This window comes from Haemaphysalis longicornis, unplaced genomic scaffold (genome assembly GCF_048455015.1).
Source record: "Haemaphysalis longicornis isolate Haplotype H1 unplaced genomic scaffold, Haemaphysalis longicornis Haplotype H1 scaffold_7, whole genome shotgun sequence".
NCBI classification, from domain to species: Eukaryota; Metazoa; Arthropoda; class Arachnida; order Ixodida; family Ixodidae; genus Haemaphysalis; species Haemaphysalis longicornis.
Genome location: NW_027526422.1, coordinates 35,461,203 through 35,477,447, shown reverse-complemented (window position 1 = coordinate 35,477,447; position 16,245 = coordinate 35,461,203). Strand labels below are relative to the sequence as shown.

General features: G+C 47.4%; 2 protein-coding genes across 3 annotated transcripts in view; both read left to right on the top strand.

Moving 5' to 3' along the window:
• The window catches only part of LOC144145202 (ATP-dependent DNA/RNA helicase DHX36-like), a 29,918-nt gene extending 28,985 nt beyond the window's left edge, over positions 1-933 (top strand). The window contains exon 25 of the mRNA XM_077676729.1: positions 399-933. Within this exon, the coding sequence (XP_077532855.1) occupies positions 399-608 (210 nt within the window). The 3' untranslated portion in view covers positions 609-933. The remainder of the gene's footprint in view (positions 1-398) is intronic.
• Positions 934-5,503: 4,570 nt separating this feature from the next.
• Positions 5,504-16,245, top strand: part of LOC144145190 (uncharacterized) — a 36,722-nt gene continuing 25,980 nt past the window's right edge. For both annotated transcript variants that reach the window (XM_077676713.1, XM_077676712.1), the window contains exons 1-4: positions 5,504-5,734; positions 11,310-11,479; positions 12,932-13,092; positions 14,863-15,061. In XM_077676713.1, the coding sequence (XP_077532839.1) occupies positions 5,581-5,734; positions 11,310-11,479; positions 12,932-13,092; positions 14,863-15,061 (684 nt within the window). In that variant the 5' untranslated portion in view covers positions 5,504-5,580. The remainder of the gene's footprint in view (positions 5,735-11,309; positions 11,480-12,931; positions 13,093-14,862; positions 15,062-16,245) is intronic.

Below are 16,245 nucleotides of genomic sequence, written 5' to 3'. Positions count from 1 at the left end.
AAAGTTGCTGCACCGCCAACCATAACTGTAGAAATGTCAAGAAAAAATACCAGATGGGTGAACTTTCGGCTCAAGTGCGGAAAGGACAAATAAGTGGCCGCATCAACACATGAATAGATGATTCGCGTTTATTTTGTTCACTCATCGGTGCTAAAATTCATCGATTTTAGGGGTGGGCAATCTTTGGGGTGTTTTAGTAAATCGAGTATTTCACCCCTGAAGGGGGGGGTGGGCGATGGTTCAAGGGTGGGCGTTATCTCAGAACTTTACGGTACTCTGTACTGCTAGAATATCTTATGTGCGGCAAAAGCAAATGCATTATGGATCTGTCAGGGCAAGACTTTGCAGTGCAACTTGCCACTGGTACTGTAGCTTCTGCTTCTGTGCCCAATGTGCAGGATTTGCGGCAAGAATTTGACCGCATCCTTGAGAAGAAGATAGCCGCTCCTGGGCTGAAGGCGGGGACGATATCGAGCAAGCAGCGCGCACTACTCGATGCCACCATCCGAGTGCTGACACAGGAGACTGCCTACGTGCCCGATTTCCCAGACTCTTTCTCGGACGAGGGTGGTGCAAACGACGACTGCCACGTTGGGGATGAAGCGTAGCCACACTGGTGTGGCAGCCGAGGGAACACTTGCATTTGTCGAGCGTGGTTGAACTTGCACTTTTCTAGGAATGCAATTTTTTGTGCTCTGATTTTGGCAGCAACAGTACCATTCCTCTTGTCAATTTCTATGCATTTCTTTTTGCATACTTTTGATTGGCCGCTGCACTACTTTTTGTACTGTCTTTTGCTCTTCCTAATTGCTGTGGCACCTTATAATGGCTACGGCAAGTTAGGTGACCTGTGCTGTAATTATATTTAACACAAAGTAGCCGTGAACCGATTCATTGAGGATGTGAAAAGCATTAAAAATTTCAAATTTAATATTTTTTGGCAAGGATGTCTGGTCTTTATTTCAATAGTCGCAAAATATACAGCAATGGGGACTGCAGTATTAGCCTCAACTCCTTCAATGCAGTGACTCTGTTGTACAGATAAAATGGGAGCGTTTTGCTGACACATTTTTTAGCTCCTGTGTTTTTTCATGACTGCTTTCAGTGAACAACACAATGCTTCCAAAAAAAAAAAACTGGCGAAGCTTGCACTAAGTCGCGCAAGGCTTGAATCATGGCGAAGCTGGAGGATTTCTTTCTATTTAAGCACTGAAGGACACACCACCACACATTGCATTAGGTTTGCAATTGTTTATTTACATGTTCGGTCTTCGATTTTCACTGGGCTGGTAGTAGTCATCGTCATACCCATCTACACTGCCGTCTTCTTCATGCATGACTGGTGGGCCCAGATTGTTTTGCCCACACGCTTTCACATTCCTCGCAAAGCGGAACGCGTCAGCATGCGCTGGAACTGGCGGCAACTGGCTTCACGAACCGGCGTTTGTAGCGCGAGCTGTCTCGCGCTCCCCTGTTGAGGTGCGGACGCTTGTGAACTGTTCTCTTGGTATTTGCGAGTGCCACGCGCGAGCCCGGACGACGCCGGGCGCTCCTCGTGGGGAGCAGTTCAAAGGTGTGGTAAATAGTGGGAGTAACTATGACCCAAATTTTTCTGATGTCGCCGCACACCGCACAATACGACCAGCAACAACAGCTCCGCTGCTAAAAAAAAAAAAAAAAAAAAAAAGATACCCGCCGTGCCGCCGTGGTGGCTCTGTGGTTAATTAAGACTTGCTGCGGAGCCCAAGGACGCGAGTTTGGTGCCAGCCACGCTGGCTGCTTTTTCAAATGGAGGTGAAGAGCAGGAACGTCAATGTGTCAAGACTTCAATGCACGTTAAAGACCCCCAGGGGGTCGAAATTAACCGGGACCCTCCACTATGGCATGCCTAATAGCCCAGGTGGTAGCTTTGGTGGGTTAAAGAGGCCCAAAATTTGAAGTTTTTAGAAAACAAAAAAGGTCGAAAGTTTGTCTTTTGTATGCTAGGACTGATATGTACAGAAGTAAATTTGCAGTTCAAGAATTATAATTGTCTTTTTGTTTCTATAAAGACCCAGCATTTAAGAAATTTCCAGCTTTGTTGTGTGGCACACATTTGTGGCTTTAGAAGTAAGAAAGACTTTTAGGTTCAGTGTTATATGTTTATTAGCCAAGCTAGCAAGTACAGTCATGGGGTGTAGTTTAGCTGTTTTTGTTTTTTTCTACATAGCTAATGTTGACGACATGGACACGTGCATTCTGTGGCAGATAGTAAGACTACTTTTCATCGTGTTGTGTGCTTACCAAGGACTCCTTTGTCTTTGTGCACTATGTGTTATGTGCAGCAGTCTTCTACTAAAAAATTCAAGGCCATTCCACCCTGCAAATATGGATGACTAGCATAGCTGTAAAGTCATTGTCACTCAGTAACGACAGTCACAACGGATTTGTTGTCGCTTTGATATACACAGATCGGCATGATCTCAGCTTGTAATTACTCTTGAGCGATTCCAAGCCAGACCAATGTGGCATCGCAAGCCATTGCTATCCCAGAGTCTCACTCAAATCAGTTCTTCAGTCCCGACGAATCACATTGAAATCACCGACTACGACCACAAGGGTAGTCTCATCGCAACAACCCATGGTGCGAGGAAACCTAGGCACTTCTTGACATTTCTGAAAAGCGAGCATCCTTGGTTACTAGTGTCCGATTGAACTCCTGAGATGCTTTCTTTCTGCAGTGTGTTTTCATAAAAGCTTTTTCCTCTTACCGCTTGACACAGTTTGTTTCGTAGTTTGCTTTGCGATCTGCTTCTGCCTTACACTTTCAAATGGCTTCGATCGGTCTCATATATGCGTTGCGCCACTGCTCGTTCCCCTTTGCCAAGTGAAAGGGCGTGCCCTGTGCTTCAGAAATGCAGGCGTCTTGAGCATTTTGATGCGAAGACATCGAAAAATGTCAGGAAACCAAGCCTCACACAGGTGTGCTGTAAATAGGGATCTTTGCACTTACCTTCACCCAAATATATCTGTCTCCAGCTTGTTTACTTGATAGGATCGGTGTGGCAGCGCGATCACGATCGAGGTATCGGGTGTGTGCCACGCGCCGGCTTTGATTTTTGTTTAATGATTTTTTTAATAAAAAAATCCACTGGTTATGTAGTTTACAGAATTCTAAATCTGAGAAGTTGCAGTTGTGTGTGTGTTCTTTCATACAGAACTGAGTATTCTTTGCAAGAGTGAAAAAATGAGTGTTGCTGGTTTGTTTCTGGTTATACTACAACAGGATTCGAAAAGCTCTGCAACAGGTACTTGTGTTTGTTGGTTTGTGGTTCTTTCTACTTTTCGAGACAGGTCAACACATACAGACACTAAATTAATCCCACTGTTGTTAGTGCAGTGCTTTTCAAGGTGTACTTGCATTTATGGTTGCTCTTGAAATTCCCACTATTAAAACCAAGCAAACAAGCTACCAAATAAAACAGCATGTGGCTGAGCTACAGCATGACCTACATCATCCGCTTGACTAAGGCAAGCAGATGATGTAGGTGGCCATGAAAGGGTATTGTGATGTCATTGGCAGCACATAGCCAAAACTTTGAACCAGAGTAAGGGACCTTAATCTGTTTGACATTGTCAGCGCTAATCTTGCTGTCTGGGCGGGTGCAAGCAGCAGTGCAGCCGCAATGTGAAATATTCGCACAGTGATAATGCTGTGGCTCCCATAGGCACCTGTTGTGTACCGTACTTCCAGCTTCACGGCCATCTTCCGACGAGGGGTGCCCGATTGGTGCTGTTGCATTCAAGCCAACCGCAGCGCAGTGTCGTTGATTCAGGCCCAGAAGAGGAGCAGGATGAGTACTTGGAAGATGACACTGCTGCAGCATCTGTGGAAGGAAACTCTTGCAGTGTTTCCCACAGTTGTTTTTTTTTTCTTCTTCTTTCATATAATCCATAATTATTTCTTAAAGCGTGACTGAAAATGGCAAAAGCAGCACTGGTGTTGCCAAGGTGGGAAACTTAATGTGAGTGAAACTAGTTTTATAAATGTAGGTGTTGAAATTTATTCCCAATGATTTTTCAGTGATGGGTGGTGTTTCTCACAAGATATGAAAATGTGCTTCAGGTACGTTGTTACAGTGCGTAGCTGTTTTGGCACGGAGAAAAATTATGCGAGATTCAAGCAGCTGCCGCATATGTGATGGCTTTGGAGATATTGTGTGACCATACTGGAAATGAGAGCCCGTAAAAGCTACACCTGACAGCCACTTCGAAGCTTGGGCAAGCACACGCTCGTACCGTAGCACCCAGCGATCGTGACAGTGTGTACTGTAATCGCGGCATGGTTGGGCGTGGTGATGGCACATCACCAAATACATGAAGCAAATTAAATTATGTTCACTTACACGCAGCGTACCAGAACATCCTGAACACAGAGCAAAGCAATATGTAATGAAATTTGCAGGGGTGAAGACCTGCCCGTGTGTTCTGCAGGGCATTTAAACATTGCTCACAAAAAGTCATCGGTCATCAGTGGCAGAACACGACTGCTTGAATTCCCTAGAGAAAATGGTAGCTGGTCCCAGCTGGTTTATGGTTAAATTCCCAGCTGGTGTTAGCTAATCCAATCTGGGAATTTAACCATAAACCAGCTGGGACCTGCTACATTTTCTCCCGGGTTATGTTTTATTAAAACCAAGCATTCTTGGTCTCACTGATTGCGGTGCCGTAACCAAAACAATCTGGGCTTAATTGTTCTGTCAGATGCAAAAGAATGAGAAATGGTGCGTGGGTTGCATGATGTAATGACAAAACAAGTTCGTTCATCCCTGTGGTACGTTTTCACAGTTGCAAAAAAAAAAAAAAAATGGGAAGCTTGGCCTCGGCTATGCGTCATGGCTTTTTCAAGCATCGGTTAAAAGCTCTGCGAACTTTCTACGGTCTTGAGAGCAGGCTTTACAATATGAGCTCCTGCCTGATAAACAACCATCGTATATAACTTCACTGTGGCTAATTCTCCTGTTGTGTTATTTACTCCACGTTAAGCTAAGATTCCTGATAGGTTCCTGAAACCCATTCAAGTTGTTCAACTTTTAGCACAGGAAGCCATCCAGGTTTCCTTCTAGTGAATAAATTGAATTAATGTGCTATGGTCATAATGGCAGAGCGCTTTGTCGCTTCATCAAGCAACTCCATCGGAATCGGTTGTGTTGCACTGGTCACGTCTTGAAAGGAAAGCTGAACAGATCGATATTATTATTCCTTCTTCCCAAAAGAAAGAAATTTTTTCGCCCGTGTTTTGCTTCCATCTCGGCAGGGGCCTGACATCGCTAGCGCCTGCGGTGCCCTCTATGTTTACGATGTTTCTATCGCCTGCCGACGTTTGTAGGAGCTTCAAACGTTGGCAGGCGCTTTACACTTTAGCTTGGAGTGTAAAATTAACGTGCACGAAGTCATTGGCTTGAGTCGTTTTAATAAATATACGTATCGGTGCCACGTATCAGTCGTTTCGCGGTCGTAGCAAATCCGATCTGGCGGCGTTATCGGGCAGCAGGCGCGCCGGCACACAGGCTGTGCTCTAGTTCCGAGTAATATTGCACAATGTTGCAGGTGTTTGGACTGATACGCAGCAGGATACGTAGTCCTTGCTTTTCCATCCGCGTTCTGGGCACCTCATTTGCTCCTGCCAGTCGTCGCGCGCTCCGGGAAATGCTGCACGCTCCGGTTGTTGCAGGCTACGCCACAACATGCAACGGTAATTTCATTTGTCGATGTGTCTAAATTTTGGGTAAAACAAACGATACAAAAGAGTCGTTGCCTGTTCAGCGTAGGCATTGTAATCGGACAGAACGAAACCAGACAAAACCAACGAAACTCCAAGACGCCTTAGGTTGTTCCGGCAGCGGTGGGTGAGGTTACCATTCTTTGCACGGGTGATTCAATCTGCTAAACAATTTCGTTTCTATAGCTTTTCATTTAACCAAAAGAAAGGTAGCGTTTTAAGAATGATGCTGTAGATAATGCGAAAGCAAATGGAGCTTCCACATGCGCCTCATCCACTATATTCGAGACTAGTCCGCCGTTCGAACCAGTTCTCCATTACAACGGCGTGTCAATGAAAACGCGTTATAAAAACGTGTAAAGCAACAGCTAACCAATAGACCTCGGCGTCCTCCCATTGCACTACAGCGTTAGTCACCAAGACATTTTTAATCACTAAAATACTGCTTCAACGCTTTTTCTTACCAAAATGGGTTTTCCTGGGAAAAACGAAGCGTCGTCTGCTAGCTTGCGCGACGCTGCTCGTCTGCTCGCTGCAGTGAGCAGACGATTAGAAGCGCTTGGACTACTGTTTACGCTGTTCAGATGCATAGAAAAGCTTATTCAATAAAAAGAACTGTTTGAACAACTGTTTGAACAAATATTTCGTAGGTAGGAGAAGTGATCGAAATAAAAATGTCTCAAATTTAGAGGGCGCTACAGTCGATTGGGTCGTACCGGCGTCACCGGTGTGCTGTTCGCCGGGCGGCCGGGCGGCTTTCGTTCCAACAACCCTGCTCATGGCCTCGTCCGGAGGACTAGCCAAATCTGTACGGACTATATCCAAAATTCCAGCATTTCGCTGGCGTTTACAAACATTGTTGCCCTTTGTTGTACAAACCGCTTTGCAAGCTGGCTCTCAAATTTGGCGTTGGAAGCCCGAATGAAGTCCCCCATAATGAGCTGTTTCAGATTCGGGCTTCCAGGAGTTAGCACGGATAGAGTGAAAAGAATTTCACCCTCCCCTGCACGTTTAGGCATCTTTTCCCTCACTTGGCTATAAACCTTTTCATCCGTTAATCTTTGATAAGATCAGCGCATGTTCTGGGCTGTGTTGCGCATGCGCAGTTTCATCTTCCTGTCGACTGCGCCAATTGTACAGCCGCTACCACATCCCAAAGATAAAATGGAAGCTCCCAGGACGAAGGAAATAAAAAAAGGTCTATAGAACCGAAGCCACCTTTTAACTTGTGTCTGCCCTGCCCTGGGAATGATATATTTTTTTATAGCTTTAAATTTCTGTCCCACGTACCCTTAAAAACGCGTCTTTTTGTGAACTACAATTTGGAGTAATTTTGCAACGTCTCTATAAACTTCTTTACACATGAGCTCCGTTGCAATGACATTTTAGCACAGTCCTCCCGCACACCTTGTTGTAGCTATAGACGGTAGCCCATCGACGAAACTTGCATATGACGCGAAAAGAATTAAGTTTATTGATTGGCTCTAAAAGCCAGTAAAGTTGGACCGGTTGCTCGCCCAAGTGCTTGGAACCGAAACGGACAGCGCTTAATAACTCTTAGGCTCATAATCTTTTTTTTTTAATCATTGCTCTCCTTCGAACTTCGACCCCACCTCCCTCCTTCACACACAGACCCTGAAGTTTGAAATGCCCGGGCCCTGTGTGCTGGTCAATCAAAATTCCATTCACCTTGAACAGTAACTGAGGCGACAGCTTCTCATAACTGCCGAATGGTGGGGTCATTATGCGGGGCCGAATAAAAGGTTCATTTGCGGGGGTTTAACAGATGTTAGTTAACTAACATCACTAATATCTTTAAACTATCCTTTTATTCGATTCCGCATTTTCGTAAGTGTGACCGTTTATAAGTACGGTTGTTTGTTCGTTTTCGGGTTTATATTAAATCGGGGGTAAAAACCGGGTGCTATTTTACTAACTAATAAACGGGGAGAAATCTTTTTTTTTTTTTTTGTAAAGCCATTCCGAAATTCCGGTTTTTGCGGGTTAAACCTACAAATGTACTAAGTAACAAACTCAGTTTATTTTGTCAGAAGGTATCACCAGCTTTTTAACTCTAACGCGTTACAATTGGTGTTTGTTTCAAGCTACCTAAGTCGGGGGACATCAGGGTTTTCTAGCAGACATGTACTCTCCGAAAGTTGGCGTTTGTTTGGAAATGAATCAGCAATGATGACAGTAAAGTGCATTGATAACTTTTAAGAAATGAAACATTTTGTTTACAAAGAGCGTGGTCATCAATTTTTTTGCACATCCTTGTTTTACATACATTATCATCAGCATGCGCAGCATGTCGATCTCCATTCGAGACCGGTACGATCGTTGAACGTATCTCAGCCGGGAGAAAGTTCTCTCGACATCCCAACTTCCATTAGCTATAGGCACAACAATGTCAGTGCGGCATTTTCCAGCCTGTGGTATAGCGAGTGGTAGCTAAGGTCATGCCAATACTCGATGAATTCGAAAGCTGCGTTCGCGGGTCTTGCTTCCAGCACTGGGCATGCGAACGGCAGAGCGTCGGCCCACGGTTGTGCAGATCGGTACTTCGAAAAGGTCCATTCGCGGAGGAATCGGGTGTAACCCCATTCTCCTGAGACATGTTCGGGGTGAAAAAACAGGGTAAAATCGGGTTTTACACGAAAACGAACAACCCGATGTATAAGCTCACAGTACTGTCTATAGCTGCTCTGCAAGCGGGTGGAGGGCCATCTCAGTTCCCGCTGAATGCTCTCGTGCTTGTATACCTCCCCAGTTACTTAAAGCGGAGCTGTTTACCGAGCAATATCCGTCCGTCGCAACAATAAACCTCGAACAATAACATGTGCAGAAAGAAAAAACAAGCTTTTCGTGGTTAGAATCGAACCTAGGGGCCTCATGCGGTTGAGCAATAACCTGTTTCAGACATTGCACTCAACATCACACAACAAAACAATATTTATAAAATAAACATGTTAGTGTGCCACCAACACAACTAAACACTATTTAAAAGTTAAACATGTTAATTAATGCGCCGCCACCGCATTAGTGGGCCGGCCTTATTGTTGAAATTCCTTCAGTGTGGTTACGGTTTCAACCCTTGGGACCCGTCTAAGGAACGGGGTCTTTGGCTCTGTGCACTTCAACATACTTAGATACACTCTGTCGGAAGCACTGACGCGTCGGCCTCGCGTCCGTATCATTGCGGAGTTAGGCCATGCGACCTGCGGGAACTCGAAATTCTAGGGAGGGCAATGAACATTACCACATCAAAAGGTACGTTTTCCTCATTTTCTACCGACAAAATGAGGAAAATGCTTATGCCGCATGGGTGTAGCGGCGCTCTTTACGGATAGTTCTCTGGAGGACGTCCCATTGGAAAACCGCCGCCCAGCAATGAAGAAATACGTGCTCCCTGGTCTCAGACTGTTTTCAAATAGCACTCTCTAATCCCCACGGCACAGACAACCACTTTTCGTTCATCCATGCCCTAACAGACAGTGTTCCTGTGCGTAACATAGAAAAAAATGACATCATTCCTGGGGTATTCCCATATACGCTTCACTCGCTCGAAGACATTTTGGCCTGGGCCAACCGAATATGAAGAGCAATACAAAAGTACTGCGAAGATAACATCACAGACATCCCTATCCATTTTTTTCCTGGCTATAGGTAATTATTCTATGGCAAATCTCGCAGTTAAAAATGATACCACCAGCTCGGGCAACGCCCGCGCTAGCCGTGCCTGAAGCACAGCACGCAGAAAAGGGTCACGGTGATCGCCGAAAAATAGAAATCATCGCATTCCGGGCGCACAGCGTTTCCTTTCTGTTCATAGCGCGGGCGTCGGCTTTGGACTTGGCCGCGGGTTCTAGCGCGTGCTAACGCGAACCACTTTGGCAGAAATGTGAAAGCCTGCGGACGAAACGATCCGGGCCTGCCAGTCATGGACCACTTTCAGCTGCTAGTTCGGAAATATATGTGACGTACAACAGCCGGGTCTCTGGCGAAGGGTGAGTGGCCGCCAGCTCTGCTGTTTCTCCAGCCATGCACCAATGGTGCAAGCTGCGCCCATTTTTTTTCTCCACCCATCTGTCTTTCCTTTTTAACATTTGGTTATTGTTTGTTGTGGCAACGCACGCCTCGGTGTGTGGGCCACCGCTTTTTCTTTTGGCATTGCCGTAGTTATCCGGGGCGAAACATGTGTAATCAACTAGTTATAGCCGAGCGGATAATCGGCACACGGCAGGCACGCTTTCACACGGGCACAACCGGTCCAACCACCTCTGCGTACGCACAGCGGCGCGAGTCGACTACCTGATACCGTACTGGGACCGGCTCTCCGCTCTGATATAACTATATTATTAGCGCTATTATCGTAATACTTATCTTATGTTGCTACGGATGGCTGACGGAACGACGAGAAAGTTCTCTCAGACTCAGTTCCTTCAGAAATGCATTTATAAGAGTTAGCCATCGCAAAGGCTGCCTCTCCCCATCGTAGCACTTGTCGTCAATGCTCCGTTAAAGCAGCTTCCCCACATTACTGGTATTGATGAGGCAGAGCACGATTTACAGAAGCCGCGTTACGAGATTTTTGAAATCGTCATTAATTCGACTCGCACTTCGACGACGTGCTTTCCCGATGTGGGAATGCAGTGACAACGAAAATGGTTGTTTCCTACGATTCGTCTGTTCTTTCCAAACGAAGTTTAAAGGGTAAGCTACCCTCTTCGCCTGATGTAACTCTGTTTCGACAAACGTTGATATTTTGCAGGAAAGCTGTCATATGATTATTGAACATGTTTTTTGTAACCCCGTCGTTATAGGCACACTGAAATGTAATCGAAACAAGTAAACGTCACACCGTGTGGGATCACTGTCGCAGCGTTTGTGTCATGTTGCCAGGCAAATCAAACTCAATCAAAATCCGCACGTACAGAAACAAGCATAGATCGCATTTATGACAAGACGACGCGACCTAGAAGGGCGCCACTGCTCTCGCCGTGCTCGGATGACGTCACCAGATGGACGCTATCACGCCAAATCCCTGAGCACGAGCTAAGAAACAGTCAACGTACCTCTGTACTTTACATTTTTACCGTCACCGTTACTCGCCGTGCGGAGCGAAAACCCTGCAAGGCGCTGCGATGCCCTTTGTAGTCATATACTCAGCCTTTATGTCCATTTATTTGCTGCAGTTGCCACAAAAGAACTACGTTGTAAAGACTACGTTAAAAAAATGTTCAGTGTTTTCTAATTAAATATATATGCGCGAGTAATTCGAGATTTCGAGATGTCTTCATTCGAGATGTCTTCCTCAAACAGTGAAATCTGTAACGAGTTCTTGCCAGTTTGTTGTGAAGCTCTGATGCGTGCTCACAACCAGCGGTTTATTCAGAATTTCGATTGGGAGGGGGGCGTATAAATCCCTGGGTGGGGTGTCCGTGGTTGTGAAATCTTTTTGGGGGGATGTCCAAATCCTTTTGGGGGTTGTTGGGGGGGGGGGGGGTTATAAATCCCTGCTCACGACGTGTCCGCGGTGCAACTGCAGGGGGAAAGTCGACGGGAACCGGTCCGCCCAGCAGTGCTGGCGAGCAGAGCCTGGAAGAGTCGTACAGACGCTGCTTCGTTGGTGATCGCCTGTCGACGCAGTACAAAGAGGCCAGGCCAACCATTCCGCCCGGCATGGTGGCGGAGATAGTCGAATACGCCAACAAAACGGTACACCCTCGGCCTTTTTGTTGTGTGCAGCCTCGTGTAGAGATTGAACTTGAGTGGGGACTGCCGGTTACGCATGGGGGCGCAAGTTCGTGGTCCGTATATTTTAGGGACGAAGCACCTTAGGGCTCGGGCTGTCGGCGTCTTCTGTCGTCGTCGTCTCCTGTTGTCACGGTAAATCAAGTCTTAAGACGATGGCTAAAAAAAAACAAAAAAAACAAGTGTATAATGAATAAAGCCGGTTAAAAAAACTAACGTGATTTCAACTAATTTAGAATACAGGAGTAATCAGGATTTAATTGCATTAATAACATAAATTTGTTAAATTAACTCTCTAAAGTGCTTGCAAACGCTAGGTTTTCTCCTTAAAAGCATGCTTCTTAGCATGCTGCTGGTGTGACACGAAGACACCTTACGGCCAGTCTGTCTCTCATTTAATTATCTTAAATCCGGTTCAACGCCGGAGAGGACGCCACCGCCTCAGCAAGCGCGCGATTGTATATAATAAGTGTACATATGTATCTAGTTGAAACAAAATCGTCTTCTGTCTCTCATTGTCGATTAGCAGCGATTTTGCTTTGCGACACACCGGCGCACAGTGCATGCTTCGCTCCTCCCAAAGTTTCACGTTAGTAGAGATGGCCCGGAATTTTTTTCCCTCACTCTTTATTTGGGTTCCAAATAAAGATTTCGAGCAGCAGCTGATAACGGGGCCTGTTCGAAAGGCAAGATGTGGCGAAAACGTTGGTATGATGGAATCAAGCTTAGCACCGATACCACGGGGAACATTGATGCAGGATTGAAAATAAAGCAAAGGGGACATTATCACCAGTTGCTTTGAGTGTTCTGTTCAAGTGGATCTTGATTAAAAGTAGTACTCTTTCTTTTGATAAGCGCGATATTTTAGGGCGCCAAGAAATTTTGCGCTTTTTTTCTGGGTGTGACATTTCAGTCAAACTTGAGTTTTACGGGCATTACAGTTTCTTACGGCACGCCATGCGCGCTTAAACATGGCCGTCCTAATGCCGTAGCTGTGCAGGAGCCGTTCCTAGGAAAACATCGAGCCTAGTTGGTGCTTTAACCACCGTAAAGTGTGTCTCTCGGGAAAGGATGCGAGGGATATAATCTGTATAACTTGATATAACTTGTGAAGGCCAAGTGAGTGGTCATGCGATAGTTGACATACAAGACAGCATGAAAAAAAATTCTAGTGGGAGGATGTGGGAACACTGCCTACAACTGACAAACGTTAGGTGATCTGGAAACGGCAGGAAACGCCAGGAATCAATCTGACGGCTATTTTCATCCTACTTCACGCGCATAGCAGTAGAGTGGCCCGTCTTGGCTATGGGGATTTTTTACTGGGAGACTGGTATATTTCGAAGGTACAGGCTGGATCGGGACAATAAAAAAAAAACGCTTTGGCTGTACGTCCTTGTCCTTATTCCGGCCCAGATTAGATGCCAGGACGGCCTGTGCGTTGACGTGGGCTGCGGACCGGGACAGAGCACGGAGCGCTTCTCGCCCTACTTCAAGGCAGTCTTGGGCACCGACATCAGCGAGACGCAGATTGACATCGCCCGGGCTACGTGCACTGCCAGTAACGTCACCTTCCAGTTAGTGCTCTGCGAAAACGGTAACGCCGTAGCGAACTGCGGTCGCAAGGGAACGGGGGCCGCCACCGATTAGCTCTAGAAATAAAAAAGTCGGCCTCAGTAGGAAAGCTTAGTAAATAGTATTACTCGGGCTGTTATTTTTTGGGTACAAATAGGTGAACCTTAACACCCAATTGAGGACCGATTGAAGCCAGGATACTTGCTACATGTCGAGAAGGAGGAATACTAAACGTCTATATGGAGCATTTGACCTTGGGAAGAGGCCTAATTCCAAAGCCCCTTGAGACCGTCCCAGTTCTTGGGCTGTCTGCACCAGCCAAAGCTGGTCGTCAGGGTCCAAACTGTACAGTGCTCACTCCCGGTGCTCAGGGGAGGAGAAGGTAAGGGATGGGAGTGGGTAGGTTGGGGTTCTTTGCACAGCCCCACATAATATATGGTAGGGGGTGCACGGAGCCTCGCATAAGCGGCAGAGCGAAGATGACAGGGTTGGGGCCAGAATGTGGGCTGTAGTTCGGTGGGGAAAGTTGGTGGTTTAGATGCCTTGAAGGTGACGGCCTTTTAAATGCAGAGCATTTCTTTAACTCACGATGTCACCCGGCGTTGTCGGCGTGCCTCGGCGTCCGCAACAGCCGTTCCAGGTGCGCCCTCTCCCCCACTCCTCCTCTCCCGCATCACGCTACCCTCCTCGCTCGCAACAACAGGTCCGCACCCCTCCCCCTACACTATATAAAAAAATAATACTTACCGGCGCCTGGTTTCGATCCCACGACCCTGCGGGCGGAACGCAAGGTACATGGTGCTCTACCCACTGCGCCACAAAGCCGACACAGAATGGAAGGCTACGAACGCGCCTTATATCCTTGACTCATTCAAACTGCGTCAAGAAGCTGCTTATACAACGCATTCACTGCCTGTGGGCGGAACGCGAGGTACATGGTGCTCTTCCCACTGCGCCACAAAACCGACACAGAATGAAAGACTACGAACGCGCCTTATATCCTTGACTCATTCAAACTACGCCAAGAAGCTGCTGATACAACGCATTCACTACCACCAACTCCCCAAACACTAAACGTTAACGCAATACACCCACCCCCTATGCGACGCATTTACTCGAGTCCCCCTCGCGGGGAGATGGGCCCTTTTTTCTTTCGTGGGGTTTTTATGGGGGGGGGGGATATGTTAATCGCTGCAGGCGGTAGCGCTGCGGGACTTCTTTGAAGGACAAGAGCGGACAGACCTGCCACCGCTAGCCTGGCTTTCCCGCTGTATAAGCTCTCGGGGTTGCTGGTGGGCATCTTCGTTGCCGGCCACGTTGGCATTGGCTGGAGCTCAAATAATCCTTACGTGGTGTTGGGGCTGCAGTAGAATTTGTGTGGCGGGCTGTCAGATGAAGCTGCTCGAGAAAGCTTGTTGGCAGTCCGGTATAACGGTCTCCGCAGGTGTTTGGGCAATTCCTAGGGCGGTGGCCACTTCTGCCTGTAATGCATGGGCGCTAGGAACCGAGGTGCTTGATTAGGGCTTGAGTTGTAGTCACACCAGCGGCCATGGCTCTGCTGTCGCGGTAGGAGGCTGCGTGTGTATACACTGCGTTGGAGTTTTAGCAGTTTTAGTCGTACTGCTTGAAAATTGCTTTCGAGGTCTGATGCCGTGCTGATGTCCGACAATGTGCGCTGCCTGTACCGTCACATTTATGCAGGGCCGTGCGATCAGAATGCTAAACTTTGGTGCGTCTTGCGTTTTCCGCGGGTCTGCGCTGTTCTGACCCAGGGTGTCCAAGGCAGAGTCGTTGCCCGTCGAGGATGGGTCCGTGGCTCTGGTGTCGACGGTGAATGCACTGCACTGGTTCCACAAGGACGCCTTCTTCGCCGAGGTGCGCAGGGTGTTAGCCGACGGCGGCGTGTTCTGCCCTGCGCTCTACCGACTTCGGGCGGTGGCTGAACCGGGCCTTGAAGACTGCCTCGAAGAGGTCTGGGACCCCTAAGCCTCCTCTGCCAGATTTAGTTGCTGCTCCGCGTGGTGTTTTTAGATGCAAGGCATCTCTTACACTCGGCCTGTCCCTCCATCAATCCGGCGTCCGTCCGCAACCCTCCTCCTTTCCCCTCGACCGCCAGCTGAGTTAGCACGTTCTCCTCGCCATGCCAGCTGTGCGTTAGTGCGCATGCATGTCTCTCTCTCAGTCCGTCCGCAACCCTCCTCCTTTCCCCTCGCCGGCAGCTGCGTTAGCACGTTCTCCTCGCCATGCCAGCTGTGCGTTAGTGTGCATGCGTGTCTCTCTCTCATCACTCTCTCTCGCAGAGCGGCTATATAACCGCGGTATCTGCAGCGCGCTCCTCAGTCGCTCGTCAGTCGCTCTTGCTGCTACTGCTCCGGCTGCTCCTCCGGTAACCAACATAACGGAAACGCGAATTGAACCCCGTGAGATGCCTTGCATCACCCCAAGGTTCCCCTCGCGGAAGATGGTGGCAAATTTTTACGACTGTGTGTTCGCTTGTATACACGAGTAGTGCTCAATGTGGAGGCTACCTTGGATGTGGAGCTAGCCTCAAAGTGGAAGCTACCTTGGTTCGATGTCGAGGCTACGCCGTGTACGGAGCGTGCAGTGGTGGTACTTAGTATGTTCTTTTTCCATAAACGTTTTTGAAACCGTGATTGAGTCTGTAGAGGTTGAATATCAGTTGGCAATGTATGTAAAGCGTTTTCAGGAAAGTCGAGGTTCTTTTTGTTTTAGTACTACTAGGGCCGGGATGCCCCTGAGCTGTTCATTTTTCTGTGCTACCTGTTAGCTTCCTACGCGCTAGCGCATGACAGTGTAGGGCTTGCCGTGGGCCCTGGCGGGTCTCGTTGACCGACCAGTTAATTTAGACTGCATAACAAAGCAGCCAGCACCGCGAGAAACACGTTCAAGATTTATGTCTAAGATGCGTGTGAAACTAAAACGAATTAGGTTTGAAATATTAAAGCGCCATAACAGCTTTTGTGGTATCGAAGAGCATATAGGAGACGAGAATTCGAATTACACGAAGTGACCCCTCTGTGGTAGCCAGTTGTGTTTTATACGTGAGGAATATTATAGCAAAAGCACAATGGATTTCACACTGAACAGTTGCAGTTCTGCGATGCCTATGATGTCTTGTGCATGTGCGAAGCTGA